Source organism: Podarcis filfolensis (assembly GCF_964270895.1).
Source record: "Podarcis filfolensis genome assembly, chromosome: 10".
Taxonomy (NCBI): Eukaryota; Metazoa; Chordata; class Lepidosauria; order Squamata; family Lacertidae; genus Podarcis; species Podarcis filfolensis.
The window spans coordinates 51,355,229-51,369,387 of record NC_139612.1 but is presented as its reverse complement, the minus strand read 5'-3'; the positions used below and the strand labels follow the sequence as shown (position 1 = coordinate 51,369,387).

The window sequence follows — 14,159 nt, the reverse complement described above, 5'->3', positions numbered from 1 at the left end:
TCTACTTTACCAACCAGTAGTCATTAAAAGAGAGGAATCAGTGATGAATAAAAGGTAGCTTCTCTGTGTATCACCCCACACTGATTCAGGTAATACAGTGGTACCTCGGGTTACATACGCTTCAGGTTACATACTCTTCAGGTTACAGACTCTGCTAACCCAGAAATAGTATCTTGGGTTAAGAACTTTGCTTCAGGATGAGAACAGAAATTGCGCGGCAGTGGTGCGGTGGCAGCGAGAGGCCCCATTAGCTAAAGTGGTGCTTCAGGTTAAGAACAGTTTCAGGTTAGGAACAGACCTCCGGAACAAATTAAGTTCTTAACCCGAGGTACCACTGTATATTGTGTAAGCATTGTGGGTTTACTTCCATCACCAAAGGCAGGGGGAGCGTGACAGATTGTTGCACCAGGTGCAAAGCTTCTGGGGTGCCACAGCAGGTGCCACAACTATGAAGTCCAACAGAAGGCAAGAGGCAGGGGCGCATGCTGCATTTTGGTGTTGCACAGGGTGCCACTGAAATTTGAGACGCCAAGGTCTGCCACTGCCAACATCCCATCCTAGTCCAAGACTCTAAGCACTGCTCCACACTCTCGGTGTGTGTGTGTGTGTGTGTGTGTGTGTGTAGTGTACAGTCTTCAGTATACATGAGGGATGGAGAACTTGTTGTTTTTGTTCTACAGCTTCCACCATCCTTGACCATTGGCCATCCTGGCTGCGGGTGACAGGAGTTGGAGTCCAACAACATCTGGAGGGTCATAGGTTCAGCATCCCTGATTTACATACACCATCAGTTTGGTCTGCCTTTGGAAGTGGAAATGTGCCCCCTTGCTGCTGAAATTTTGCTTCAACAGCTGCTTCACCCCTAGGCCATGTGAAAATTGCGCTCCAAATCATGGTCTATTAAAAAATAAAAGTAGCTGCGTTGTTCCATAAGAAAGAAAGAAGAATCCAAAATCCCTACCATTTTGGTGGTCCTAATAGAGGCATTTCTGAAATATTGTATATTAAATTAACTCAAAACCCAAGACTAACATGGATCAAAACTGCCAATGTCACACCTAGTGTGAAGAACTAGGTGTGCTTAATCCCACTTATTTAAATGGCCTTGACTTTACCTCCTCCTTCATGACTGCAATCTGAGGCTGATTCATTTGGAAACAAATCCAATTAAATGGACTACTGATTTTAATACTGCATTTCTTATATTGATGCATCCTGCCCTGGGACCTCTGGGGAAGGCTGAGTAAGAAATCCCATCATTATCGTTAATAAAAGAATAATAGTTCAGAATAAATGTGCTTTGAGCGTCTCTCTCAGCCCCGCCTGGAGCTGTCAGGGGCTGAACATGGGACGTTTTGCACGCAGAGCAGGGATGCTCTATCTCTGAGCTACTGTCCTGACCGTGAGAGATGAGTCCCGGTAGTAGGACTCATTAACTCCTCGCTTTCTTTCCGTTCTCCTACTTTATTTCCTTGAACTCTTTTTTTTTTTAGCCCGTTAGGCGATAGGAAGGAAGGGGATTTCTTTCCCGACCCCCATCTCATTCTGCGCGCTGCGTAGCCCCCAGCGCGAGGACAGAGCCGCTTTAGGACCGCGAGGGAAGCCGCAAGACGCGCAGGGGAAACAGCTGGGCGCGACCACCTTCTCGGAGAGGGTGAGGCGCTCCGCTCCCTCCGCGCGAGGTCCTCTTTTGGCGCGCGCCTCCGCCCGCCCGACGCCCCCGAACCGAGGGCGCGAGTGGTATCTTCCAGCCGAGGACTATCTCGCGGCCAAATGAAGGAGCGCTGGCAAGCTGCTGCCGCCGCTGCCCAAGGTAGCCTCCAGAGCAGCAGCAGCCGCCGAGGAGGAGGGAGGAGGAGAGACCAGCAGCTGCTGCTGCTTCCTCCGCCGGCGCCAACGCCGCCAGCTGAGCGAGCCGGCCGGTCTCGGCGTCGCTGCCGCTCCTCGCAGGCTCCTCAGCCTCCCAACTCTCGGCTAGGGAGCCCGGCCGGTTCCTTTCCCGTTGGCTCTCCTCCTCTCGCCGCCTCGCCCTCGCCTCACACGCCGGGACAAAGCCATGAAGGCGGCGCTGCTGGAAGTGATGAGGATGAACCGCGTTTGCCGGATGGTGCTGGTCACTTGCTTGGGCTCCTTCGCGCTCGTCATCTTCTATTTCCAAAGTATGTTGCACCCAGGTAGGGCGGCTGCTGCTCCTTCTTCGCTTCTCCTCCTCCTCCTCCTCCTCCTCGCGCGCGCCCTTCGCGGGGACTTGGCGCGGCGGCGGCGCCTGGGGCTCCGGGGCCGGAGGTAACGCGGGTGGCGGGAGGCGAGAGGAAAGTCCGGCGAGGGAGCACCTCCTCCGAGGCCACGGGTGGGGAGAGGGGGGGGTAGAGCCGGGTCGCCCGGGGGTCGCTGGCGAGGGGACGGCCAACTTCCGAGGGCGGGAGGGGGGGCTCGGAGAGGTGGGGCTCGGGGTGGAGGCAGGGGTGGTGGGTCCGGGGAAGGAGACCGAGAGCTCCCTTGTTTTTGGAGGGGGGAGGAATCCCGCCGGCAACATCGCGCTGCTGTGCCGGGGCTCCGGGAAGAAGGGCGGCCCGAGCGGGGCGCCTGCTGCTGGTGACGGGCTCGCCTCGTTCCTCTCGCCGGCTTCGAGCTGCTGGCCATGTGCGCGCAGACCTTGGAGGAGATCCCAGCTGCGCCGCCGCTGCAGCAGCATCAGCATCGGAAAGGGCCCGGAGGAGACTCCAAACCCCGCAGCCCTGGACTTTTCATGTACCGTCTCCTTCTTCTTGTTCTTGTTCTTCTTCTGTAAAGGAGGGTTGCCGTGGTGGTTGCGGGGGGCGACGACTCCGCCCATTATTTTGCCCCTCTGTCTATCTCTCCTTACTTGGAGGAAAGGCACTTTCCTGCAGTGATCAAACTGGGAACGATGGCAAGGTTGCAACGCTAAGCCCCCTTGCTGTCAAGTTAACTCCACGGGACTTGCTTCACGGTGGGAGCATTAAAATACAGAAATGTGGAGTTTCAGAAGTGGGACTGATTGATTGATTGATTGGCAGATTGACCTCCAAAGAGGTCAACGCATTTTACATGGTCCTTCCCTGTTTTGATGGTCACAACAACCCTGCAAGGTAGATCATGATGAGAGAGAGAGTAGCCCAAGGTCACCCAGTGAGCTCCACAGCCCAGTGGAAATCTCAACCTGGGTGTCCCCAGTCAAAGCCCGTTGCTCTAAGCACCAAGCTGCGGAAACTTTCCCAGCCCCAGATATCCTTGGCTCTCTGTGCCTCCCCACTGCCACTTGCTTCTAGTGTTTTTCTTGCTTTTTACTCTGCTGTATAGCTAGCCCATAGGGACTGCTACCCATAGCCCAACTTGAAGGAGACAACGGAAAAGCTCTGTAAATAAAATCCATTAATGCATCCATTTAAGTGAAGGACCTTAGCCCAGCGGGGGGAAGCATCTGCTTGGCAGGTAGAATATCCCAAGTTCAATGACTGAGTCTCATTAGGGAGAGATTCCCCCCCCCCAATCCTTGAGAGCCGCTGCCAGTCAGTGTGGACAGTATTGAGCCAGATGGACCAAATATATGCAGCTGCCTTAAATCATCCTCTTTCCTTGACAAGGTGGTAAACTGAGTCAGGTTGTACCACTGACTCTGTATAGTTGAAGTAAAAAATTCTAGCCCACAGTTATTTATCTGGCTGAATTGAATGGGGAGGGGGAGACGGGGGGGGGAGAGAGAAATGTTGTGGATTAATGTGGTAGTAGGAAAGAGCAAAGAAGCACAAGCTTGTGTTGTTTCCTGCAAAGTGCATCTCCAACAGGGTGGGCAAACCTTCAGTCGCCCAGAAGAAAGCATGTTGTGAGGAGCTTTAAAATCTTTGTTTAGTTGCATGTAAAATATTTATATCCTGCCTTTCCACCGGCGGTCTCCAGCAAGTCGGGTTTGCATAGCACCATTGCCTAAAGAAGCTGGATCACTGCAGCAGCAGAGAAGGAGAAGAAAGATCAACTTGCCTGCTGTTACATATATGGGGTTAGGGACTGGAATTCTCATGGCTGGATCAGGGAGAGCCTTGCTGGCAACGCTTGGTGGATTCATCGAGAAATGGGTGGAAATGATCAGATCTGGCTGGCTTTCTTCTTGCACTTTTTTTGGGTGTGTGTGTGTGGAGAGGGGAAGGGTTTGCCTAGGACGGTGTCACTGCTGTGGCCAGATTGTAGAGTGAGGGTTTTCAGAAGCCACCTTTATGGCAGTGGCTGTTTTCCCTTGTAGTATAGCAGATTAGAAAGAAGCCTTTCTCAAACTTGGTGCCCTCCATATGTTTTGGACGACATCTCCCATTAGTCCTTGGCAGCATGCCCAATGGTCAAAGATGATAGGATTTGTAGCACAAAACATTTAGAAGGTGCTAGCTTGGGGCTAAACTCTTTGCGGCAGGTAGCTAGCTGTATTCCTGCCAGGAGGTAGAATTGTACTGGGGACTAGTGGAGAAGCTAGCTTGCCAAATTTGCCAAGTTTGGGTAGTCAGACATGACAGCTGGAGTGGGGAGAGTGATGCATCAGACTAAATATCTTTTTTAGGCTGTTGCTTAAGCTTCATATACTCCGTAGGGTGCTTTCCAACCAGGGTTCAGCATGTTTATGGTTCAAATTCTGTACACACCTACCTAGGAGAATTGATCTCAGTGGGGCTGGTTTCTGAGTAGACTTAAAGAGGGAGGATTGCACATTTAACCACTGTTGCTTTCAAGGAGCGGGTTAAGTAGATGCTCAGTTGTTTCCCAAGGAAAGCAGAGACCTTTAAAGATGCTTAACTTTTGCCTCTGCAGAATCTTATTCCCGTTTACTCTCAAGTAAGCCTCACTGATCACTGAAAGGAATTCTACGTTGAGTTTATGTGCACACTTTCTGTTATTCCTACATTTCTGAAATGTTTGCCATGGTTCAGTAGTATGCATTTGTAATTGCTATCAGAAACTGCAAGATTCCAGAAAAAACAGTATCCACACACATCCACACATAGGCAATCTTCTCTTCTATCCATAACTCATTATAAATGCTTTTCTGCATGTGTCCTTCCTTGGCTGTGAACCTATGATTGGCTTTCCTACAGCAACAAGGGCAGGGGAGGATTGCTTGAAAAAGAACTCGCTTTTCACTTACTGCCTGCTGTCTTCCGCCTTACTGTTTCTCCCACGATGCACTACAGAGGATGTAATAGAGAGATTTTTTGCCACTTGCCAACTGTCAGTTTAACACAGCTGATAAGAAAGTCTTGCCAATTGTTCCTACAGCAACAGGTTTTTTTTTATAAAGTATTTTTACAAGACTCGCCTGCCTGTTGCTGTGTGCATGGATATCGTAACTGGTTGGGAATTTTTGCAGAATTGCACTGGTCAGCTCTGTGGACATGTTCTGCTTCTAGAGGGAGTCAGGTCCCCCCCCCCAGCAATTTAGAAATGCAGGTCCTGAACACACTGTAGTGGAATCTTTCACCAGCTAGCTTAGTGGCCTGTGCTAGAATGCATGTGAAATAATTTTACTGGCAATTGCAGACACTTTTGGATGTTCAAGTCCTGTCTTGCCATCAGTAGAGCTTATATTGCAGCTTGGTAAATAAAACACCCCAGAATACTCTTGCTTGAGCTGTTTGCATATACGTACCTTCAGGCACTTCTCCAACAGAGCAGGCACAGTGAATCAATGCAACTGCCCTTTTTATATAAAGTGTAGTGAATACTAGAGATTGTGAACCAAACCAGAGCAGAGACTCCCTTTTTTAATTGTGAGGGAACAATATCCCTGAGGACATCTTTTTGTTTTTTTTGGAGGAAGGTACTTCCTAGGCATAGTATTTTTAAATAACTGAATCCAGTTATACTGATAACCAATGATGACAATTCACTTGCTACACTTATCTTATTTATTTATTTGATTTCTAGCCCATCTTTCTACTGAAACGGTGCCCCAGAATGGCTTACCTATTAAGTCCGTAAATGGCTGGAACTTAGTAAGAAAAAGCACCACCCTCCTCAAATCAACAGGAGTCAAGAGTGCTTGATTTGATAGATTATGTAGGGAGGGCCCTTTTTAACATTCTTGATTTCAAAGCCTATTTAAATTTCTATAATGCAGCAAAACCTGGAAATCTTAAGTCACATAGTTTTTACATGTAGTATCTATAGACCCTTGGGCATGGTCTGAAGGCATATGATATAGAAACCTTTCTGAAGCTGTGGTGGTCTAGGTCAGACATCCCCTTCCACTCCATGTACATATTAATGTGAAATAAGCCAATGGATGCGTTCTGCAGTTATTTATTCAGAGCGCACGCTGCATGCAAGGGAATATTATTCAAATTAATGGCAGGTGCAGCGGTTCTGTAACTTTTTGCACTTGTACTAGATTGGAAAATGCTATTGGTATATGGGGTGTCATATCTCAGGCCCACAAATCCTGGCAGCACAGTTAGCACAGCATTTAATTATTCTTGTTTTTAATGAGTGGCATTTCAGTTTTCTTGGTACCTCCCGCTGAAACTCTGAAGGTCATAACTTACTGTTTTGTGGGGTGGGGTTTTAACATTTATTCATATATGATGGCAGGTGAGTGTGGCTTGGCTGAAACATATCAGAAGTGGGAGGGTTCTCTACCGTTGATTTATTGAAATGTTTTAATTTAATGGGATCCCAGAATTTTGGCCAGGAAAAGCACCACCTGGAAAGTGCAGAATCTAGGCAGCGTCCAATTGTTCAAGTTATAGGGAAATGGCTCTATTTTTATATTTATTTAAAATCACCTTTTTTTTACTATTCCACATTGCAGACCAGCTTCGGAACTGATCACAATTAAAATGCACTTGAAAGGGCCACCAAACACCTGCTTTTAACATGCTATTGTTTTTATGCACAACTTGTACAAACACATCTAAACGTGTAACCCATTAGTCTGACGTTAAACTCCTAGTAAAAGCCTAAGTGAACAGCTGGCTTTGGAAATTTAACAACATTAGTGCCATTTGTATCTTTGTGGGAAGGAAGTTCCAGAACTGGGGCTCCACCATCACTAATAAGGCTCTCCCATGTTTTTGCCACTGATTGAACCACAGAGAAAGGTAGTGTGACCATGAAAGCTTCCTTGACTGATCTTATCTCACAGGCTGCCCTATAAGGGAGCAGTCAGGTCCCAGGTTGTTTAAGGCTTTGTATTGGAGTAGGAGAACCTTCTAAGACTACTGTTCAACACACACAAACTGTGCACATGGTAGTAGACCATGCAGCAGCTCTGCTGATTGCTAGGAAGACCAAGCAGGAAATTAATTGTCGGAGCATCCATTTGTCCTGGCTAGCGTAGTTTGACCTTGGGGAAGGCAATCAGACTGAAGATATGAAGCAACTTCCCCAGTGTTTCAGAGAGGAAGCAAATAATTTCTGGGCTAAACAGCTTTTGTGAAAATCTGCTGCATTCAGACAACCCAAGTATAGCAGGCTGGGTGTGGGCACTTCTGCAAAAACTGTTTTGGTGCCCATCTTTAAAAGGTGTGTGCAAATTTATCTCCATAGCTGGATTATGGTTCTGAATGAAAACTGATCGCATTCAGCAGGAAGCATCTTGCACTCTTAGCCAGTATGAGATGTGTTGTCTCTTGACTCACTCTGAAGAAGCCTCTTTCTAAAACCCATACCTCTTTCTTTCACATTGCTCCTATCCAAAATAGAGTTTTATTATAAACTGAGATGTCAGGATAGTCCAGTGGGGCCTGACAGAACATAACAGGAAAAAGAAACTAGACCATAGCCTTTGCATTGATTCTCATTGGATTAAATCTTGTCTTTGTTTGGCAGCTTCATTGGGAGAAATAGAGTTGCTTTTGAGGTTGGTGCTGATGCAATCAGTGGTGTGCTCTCGTTCCTCCAAATTAAGGCAGAGGCTTGCTTTGGGGAGAAAGTGCAGGATACAGATTGGTTCGGTTCTGTGAAGTCGTAATGGTTATCTGGCTCCAATCTGCATGACTGCATAAAAAGGGACATGGCTAGCATTAAAAAGCCAAATTGTATGAAGTGATAGTTATCAGGTGATTAAGCTTAAGCTTTCCCAGCTTGGGTCCAGTTGAAAAGTAGTGTTTTTTGTGTGATAAGAAGGCTCTGCCTGTGATAGCTATGCTGGCAATTTTGCACAATTGAGCCACTGAAATGATTAATTGCATCTGTTGCAGTGAGAAACATGGCTGTGTCGTTCTGCATAAAGCCCAGTTGTAACTCTAATCAAGCGAACCCTCACTAGTGGAGTATGCCATATATGGTTGGTTTGGAAATATATTTTGTGTTCCTTATGTCCTCTAGTGATGGTGTCATGCTCTCTTAACCCTCCTGGACCAAGCATATATGCTTGTATATTTTCCTTCTCTATTTGCTTGCATTTGTCATATTTTTCTATTAAGTTCGAATGCTAAGAAGCTTGGGTCTGGAGCCTCAGGTTCTAGACCAGGGATGGGGAATTTTCAGTCTTCCAGGTCTTGTTGGATGACAGTTTCCATAATCTCTGACCATTGTCTATGCTGGCTGGGACTGATGGCAACTGAGGTCCAACAACATCTGGAGGGCCACAGCTTCCCCACACTTGCCCTAGAGAGGAAGGCCACCCACAATCATCCCTAGATTGTAAGGCTGTATCAGATTATTCACTCTACAGCAATCCTGATAATTTCAGCATAAGGCATTGGATGCTTAGATTACAGGAGAGAAGCTACTCTGGGTCATAGCTATCAAGACCAGACTTGTCAACCTGGTGCCCTCCTGTACTACAACTCCCATCGGCCCTAGGGCCCCAGCTGGCATAGCCAAGGCTGATGGAAGCTGTAGTCCAAAATATCAGGAGGCCGCCAGGTTGGTAAAGGCTAGACTGCTGTGATACAAGCATTCATAGGCAACTCTACTTTATCAAATGCATCAAAGAAAGTAGGCTGCTGAATTAATACTGTTCCAACTTTGCTCATTCCGCAGTATACTAATTAAAGCTGAGCTGATTCACAAAATCGTTCTGCTTGTTTGGGCGGCATTTAAATAACTTCTCGCTTGTTTGTAATTTATTGGTTGTATAGATTGAATGGGCATATGCACAACTGTGGCTTTGTTCACCATGGATAACCTAGACTAGACTTCTTCTTAAACATGGGGCCCTCCAGATGTTGCTGGGCTACAGCTATTGTAACTATAACCATACTGACTAGGACTAATGGGACTTGTAGTCATGAACAGCCTCCCAAATATTTTGCTATCTGAGGCAGTGCAGGAAATGATGCCATTCCTTTATCCCCAGTCATGGTACCCAAGGCTGATCAAGTCATTTTGACACCTGAGGAAAAAGTCATGCAAGACTGTTGTATTTTTGCAACAATAATTAAATAACTAACAATTTGCTACCCTTTCATGACACCCCTAATCTGCCGCCTGAGGCAGCTGTGTCACACTGCCTAATGGTTGGGCCTGCTGTGGCCATAGTCCAAAAGCACCTGAGGGACAGCAGGTCAGGAAGGTCTGATCTAGACCAATTATGGGCAATATGTGCCCCATCTGATTGGGTTGGCCAGTCCTGCTTTGTCAAAGAATATGTGTAAAGATGGTGGTGATATGATGGGCCCCTATTGGAACAATTAATGAGTGAACGAATAAATAAATAAATATTGTATTTTTATTTAAATTGCAATATTTTTTACTGAAAAAGCGGATTTACAAATTATCATGGGCAAATCTATGTTCCTTTTGCACTCTTTTTTGCTTTTGTTTTTGGTGGGAAACCCCCCCCCCCCCAGTGCTGGATTTGTAAATAAACTAATGCAGCCTGAGTTTTTTAACACACAAACGCTAACATAGGGCTGAACTCTTTTTCTATGTTGCTTTTGAGGGCGGCTGCAGTCAGAGGTTGAAGAGTGTACTTGGGTGGAGAAGGGCTGGCTGAAAAAGACAGAAAATTATGCCAACCTGCAGAGCAGTCTTTTGGCTTAGCCTCATGAGAGGTTGTGGAATTTGGGCCCTTGAGGAGTGGATTTCTAGCCCAACTTCTCATTTAGAAACTCATGGCTTCCTGATTGGAAACTGAGGAGAACCCTGTGGAATTTCCTACAGATTATGTGAATTGTTCCACGTAGCAGAGCAGGTCTCCCCTCCCCTCTGTTCTGTGAGGCAGTTAAGTATCCACCACACTCTTAAAGGGAACGGTGCCTGTCTATCTAGCTTCCAGATACCAAACTGCCAGCTGTCTTTTTGCTCTCCAGACCCATTACATTTCATTGCAATTCAGTCTTATACATTAGCATAAGCCTGGAAAAAACGAACCCTGCATTTATACCTAATGCCATATACACAATATATGTCAACCAACTCTAGGAGGATTTACGCATGTGAGCCAGTCAGGATAACTGTTTGACAGCCCTGTTGCCAGACTTATGAAATGCTGTGATATCTTTCTAGATTGTAGGAAGGCCTCTATATAAATGCAAAAGAGTATATTGTAATTCTTAGTTTAGCACACTTGAAATTTGCTTCAAAACCAATTACTCCTAAATCCTTTTATTTTTTTAAAGTCATTTTGAGAGCTCTGCAGAATGCCTTTCAATATAAATTTGGTGCATCAAAACTCTAATGCAACAGTCAGGCTAGATTATGGGACTTTTTTTCTGGTACTGTTAGCCCCCAGTGGTGAACCTTGGTGAAATGTGTTGCTGAGATACTGCAAACTGCTTCACTTGTATGTATGCTGATCCTTGCTTTCACCATTGAGCTTAGCAATCTTTGGGTATCCCAAAGTGACAACCTTAAGCACATGAAGGGAGGGACAGTGAGGATGAATGTTCCATTTCTTCTCTGAACTTTTTTTTGCCCTTTTTTTTTTTTGCCTTCCAGCTCATGCAAGGTGACTGAAGCAGGAATCCCTTTGTGTCTGTGGAGGCTCCTTGTGTGTTCTAGAACCCTCAAAACCAGGCTTCAAAAAGGTGCAGGGAGGTTCTATGAATATGAAAGGATCCCTGCTGCTCTCACCTTCCATAACATTTAATGTGAGTAAAATGACAGCAGTAAGATGCAGCTATCCCCACGCTATGCCTCGTATTTACAGGTGCCACTGTGGAACGTTTGAAGGGGGCCTGTGTGTGTGTGCATGCTAGGAACATAGGGAGACGCCTTTGTTGTTGCTTAGTTGTTTAGTTGTGTCCGACTCTTCGTGACCCCATGGACCAGAGCACGCCAGGCACTCCTGTCTTCCATTGCCTCCTGCAGTTTGGTCAAACTCATGCTGGTAGCTTCGAGAACACTGTCCAACCATCTTGTCCTCTGTCGTCCCCTTCTCCTTGTGCCCTCCATCTTTCCCAACATCAGGGTCTTTTCCAGGGAGTCTTCTCTTCTCATGAGGTGGCCAAAGTATTGGAGCCTCAGCTTCAGGATCTGTCCTTCCAGTGAGCACTCAGGGCTGATTTCCTTAAGAATGGATAGGTTTGATCTTCTTGCAGTCCATGGGACTCTCAAGAGTCTCCTCCAGCACCAGGAAGCCGCCTTATATAGAGCCAATTAGACTTGCATTTTCTTTGTAATGACCCAGCTGGCTCTGTATTTACACTGACTGGCAGCATCTCTCCAGGGATTCAGACAGGATGCATTTCTGGAGATGCCAGAGATTTGACCTTTTTTTTTTTTGCAGGTAAAGCACATCTTCTCATGCTGGGTTACAGCCCTTCCAATGAGCTATATGCCTTTCCATGCTGTCTTCATCTTAGTCTGGTTGAACTTGGGAACACCAACCGATAAAAGAGAGCATTGTCCAGTGGAAGTTAATAACTTTAAAAATTGCACTTACTGAATGGAAGACAAAAATGTTATTGACGAAGCAACTGAAGCTTTTGTTTTAACTGTGGCAGTTTTTAACTCTGGGCTTACCTACACTTCATCTGGCCCTGTTACTTTCCCCCTGGGGAAAACTGCTCTTTAGCGCAAACAGCAACTTGGGTTTCCTGCAGATTGCCGTTTGTTTTGGTCTATCACTAAAGAGCGGGTTTTCCCTTGGAAAGGAGTGGGGAAAGGGGGAAACCGCTTGGACCTGTGCTTTCTGGGCACGGCACAATCGGAAGTGTGGACAAGCCCTCATGCCCTTGGTTTATTGGTCCAGCTTAATGTTCAGCTTCTAATTGCTTTCAAATTGGCGTGACTGAAAGTGTGATGCCTGTCCATGCAGATCTGCTGATAGATTGAGGTCCTCTGCTATAAGAAAGAAGGCCTGTTCAGTATGCCAGCTCCAATGGATGGGTCTGGGATGAAGGCCAGAGGGAGGAGAGGTGTGTGGAGGGCTATGTGCTTGATCTCCCAAGCCTGAGTTTCCCCATGCCTGTTTTAAAGGGGTTATGGCTGCTAGTCATGCTGGCTATATACTACCTTCAATATTCAGAACCTCATGCCTCTGAACACAAGTCACTGGGGAATAACAGCAGGAGAGGTCTATTGTGCTTGTGTCCTGCTTGTCGGCTTCTGATTGGCTACTGTAGAAAACAGAATGGTGAACCAGATGGGGCTTTGGTCTGTTCTTAATGCACATGCCAGCTTTTGGACAGGAATATACTTGGTAGCCATATATAATTCCCCCCCTCCGTTTTCAGTAATGGCCACTTGCTGTTTAATTCACTGGAGGGGGGGGGGAGTCCCAAGTAACCCCAATGTACTCCTGTGGTATTTTTGGAAATGTCAGTACCACCCAAGGTAACTTTCCACTAATTTTCAAGTTGTAGGAACACCCATTACTCTGTAATGGCAATTTCCATCGGGCAAAATGTATAGGTTCTTTTTCATTCTTTAATTGGTCAAAAATGTTAGTACAGATATTTGCTAAACACCTTATAAATAGCAAGGGAGTTTTGTGCTGGCTTTCGTAATATTAACGCCGTACATTAAAACTTGTCACGATTTGGCTTAAGCCTCATTTTTTCCAAGACACACCATTTCCTATAGCTTGGAACATTTCCCCCTTTTTTATTCATAGGAATAAGTTAGGCTGTGGATTCCCTTTGAATAATAATCATAAAAAAGCCCTGGCCTTGGTCAAGTGTAACTGGCTTGCTGATCATTTCATGTCTCTTTGGGGGGGTGAGCAGAGTTTCTGAACGCTTAAATTGTTTCCTTGATTTGCTTACCAGGGAGACAGAATGGTATACCTACTTGCATGATGCATTGAAATGTTAGAAGCAGCTCAGAATAGTGGTAGAAATTGCATCCTTGTTATGTGCCCCCCCCCCCCGCCAAAGGTTGCTCTGTGGTGTTTAGAGTTTATACACCAATATGCTCTATCAGAGCTCTCTCTGCCTATGAGGCTGGTTTATTCTCTCCCCCCCCCCCAAAAAAAAATTATTGTGCACATGTCATTATAATACAACCACCGTTTCTCCTCCAAAGCATTGGGGTCTAAATTGGATGTATTATTTATCAACTTGAAGGTAACTTGTATCTGTGTTGAGGGATGGTGTTTGATAATAATGCAAAACAGTTGAAAGAGGGGACTAGTTCTCCTCTTTTTCTTCTTTTTAGGAAGTGCTTGCTTAAGGCCTTTTGTGTAATAGCAAATGTTGTTTTTTAATTTAGGCCACTTACTAATTGGATTTCCTGTATCATAGGAAATTCCAAACCTGGGGCAATGTGTTTTCCTATCATGGCTATCGGTGAAAAGCCAGCATTTAGAGTTTGCAGTCAAAAAGGGAAACTAAAAGGATTGGCTGTGATCCAGGTAAGGTTAGCTGTTGTGTTGTGGCCAAATCCTATTGAAATTGATGGGGCTTAAGTGAATCAAGACAATTTATTTATTTTAAGGGGGCTTAGTCATGAGTAACTTTATCTGGATTGAGGTTCTTGCGGCTTTGGTAATGTGGTACGTGTTGTTTGCTGTTATTTCAAAGATTAAAAATACAAAATACACAAAAGATAAAAAGATTATTTTTATTTCTTAAAACACACCCACCCACCCAAAATTGGTTTGCAACACACGAAGTGGCAATCTTGCAACATTATAACCCCCAAATTGGTTTGCAACACACAAAATGGCAATCTTGCAACATTATAACATTGCAAAGGCATCTTTTGATTGAGGAAGGAAAGAATTGTCCCTGCAATTAATGATTTTTGATGTGCTAAAAAATATTTTG

At 45.7% G+C, this 14,159-nt stretch overlaps 1 protein-coding gene across 7 annotated transcripts in view; it reads left to right on the top strand.

Moving 5' to 3' along the window:
- The window catches only part of CHST11 (carbohydrate sulfotransferase 11), a 199,985-nt gene that overhangs the window by 8,230 nt on the left and 177,596 nt on the right, over window positions 1-14,159 (top strand). For 2 of the 7 annotated variants that reach the window (XR_014539176.1, XM_083574147.1), the window contains exon 1: window positions 1,758-2,159. The exons of 1 other annotated variant lie outside the window; for it this stretch is intronic. Coding sequence is in view for 4 of the 6 variants with exons in the window: in XM_083574147.1 (XP_083430273.1) it covers window positions 2,057-2,159 (103 nt within the window). In the remaining 2 variants the exon portion in view is untranslated. Of the gene's footprint in view, window positions 1-1,754; window positions 2,175-14,159 lie in introns of those variants that run through there. 4 more of the 7 variants (XM_083574146.1, XM_083574145.1, XM_083574143.1 and 1 more) reach the window with 4 other exon arrangements.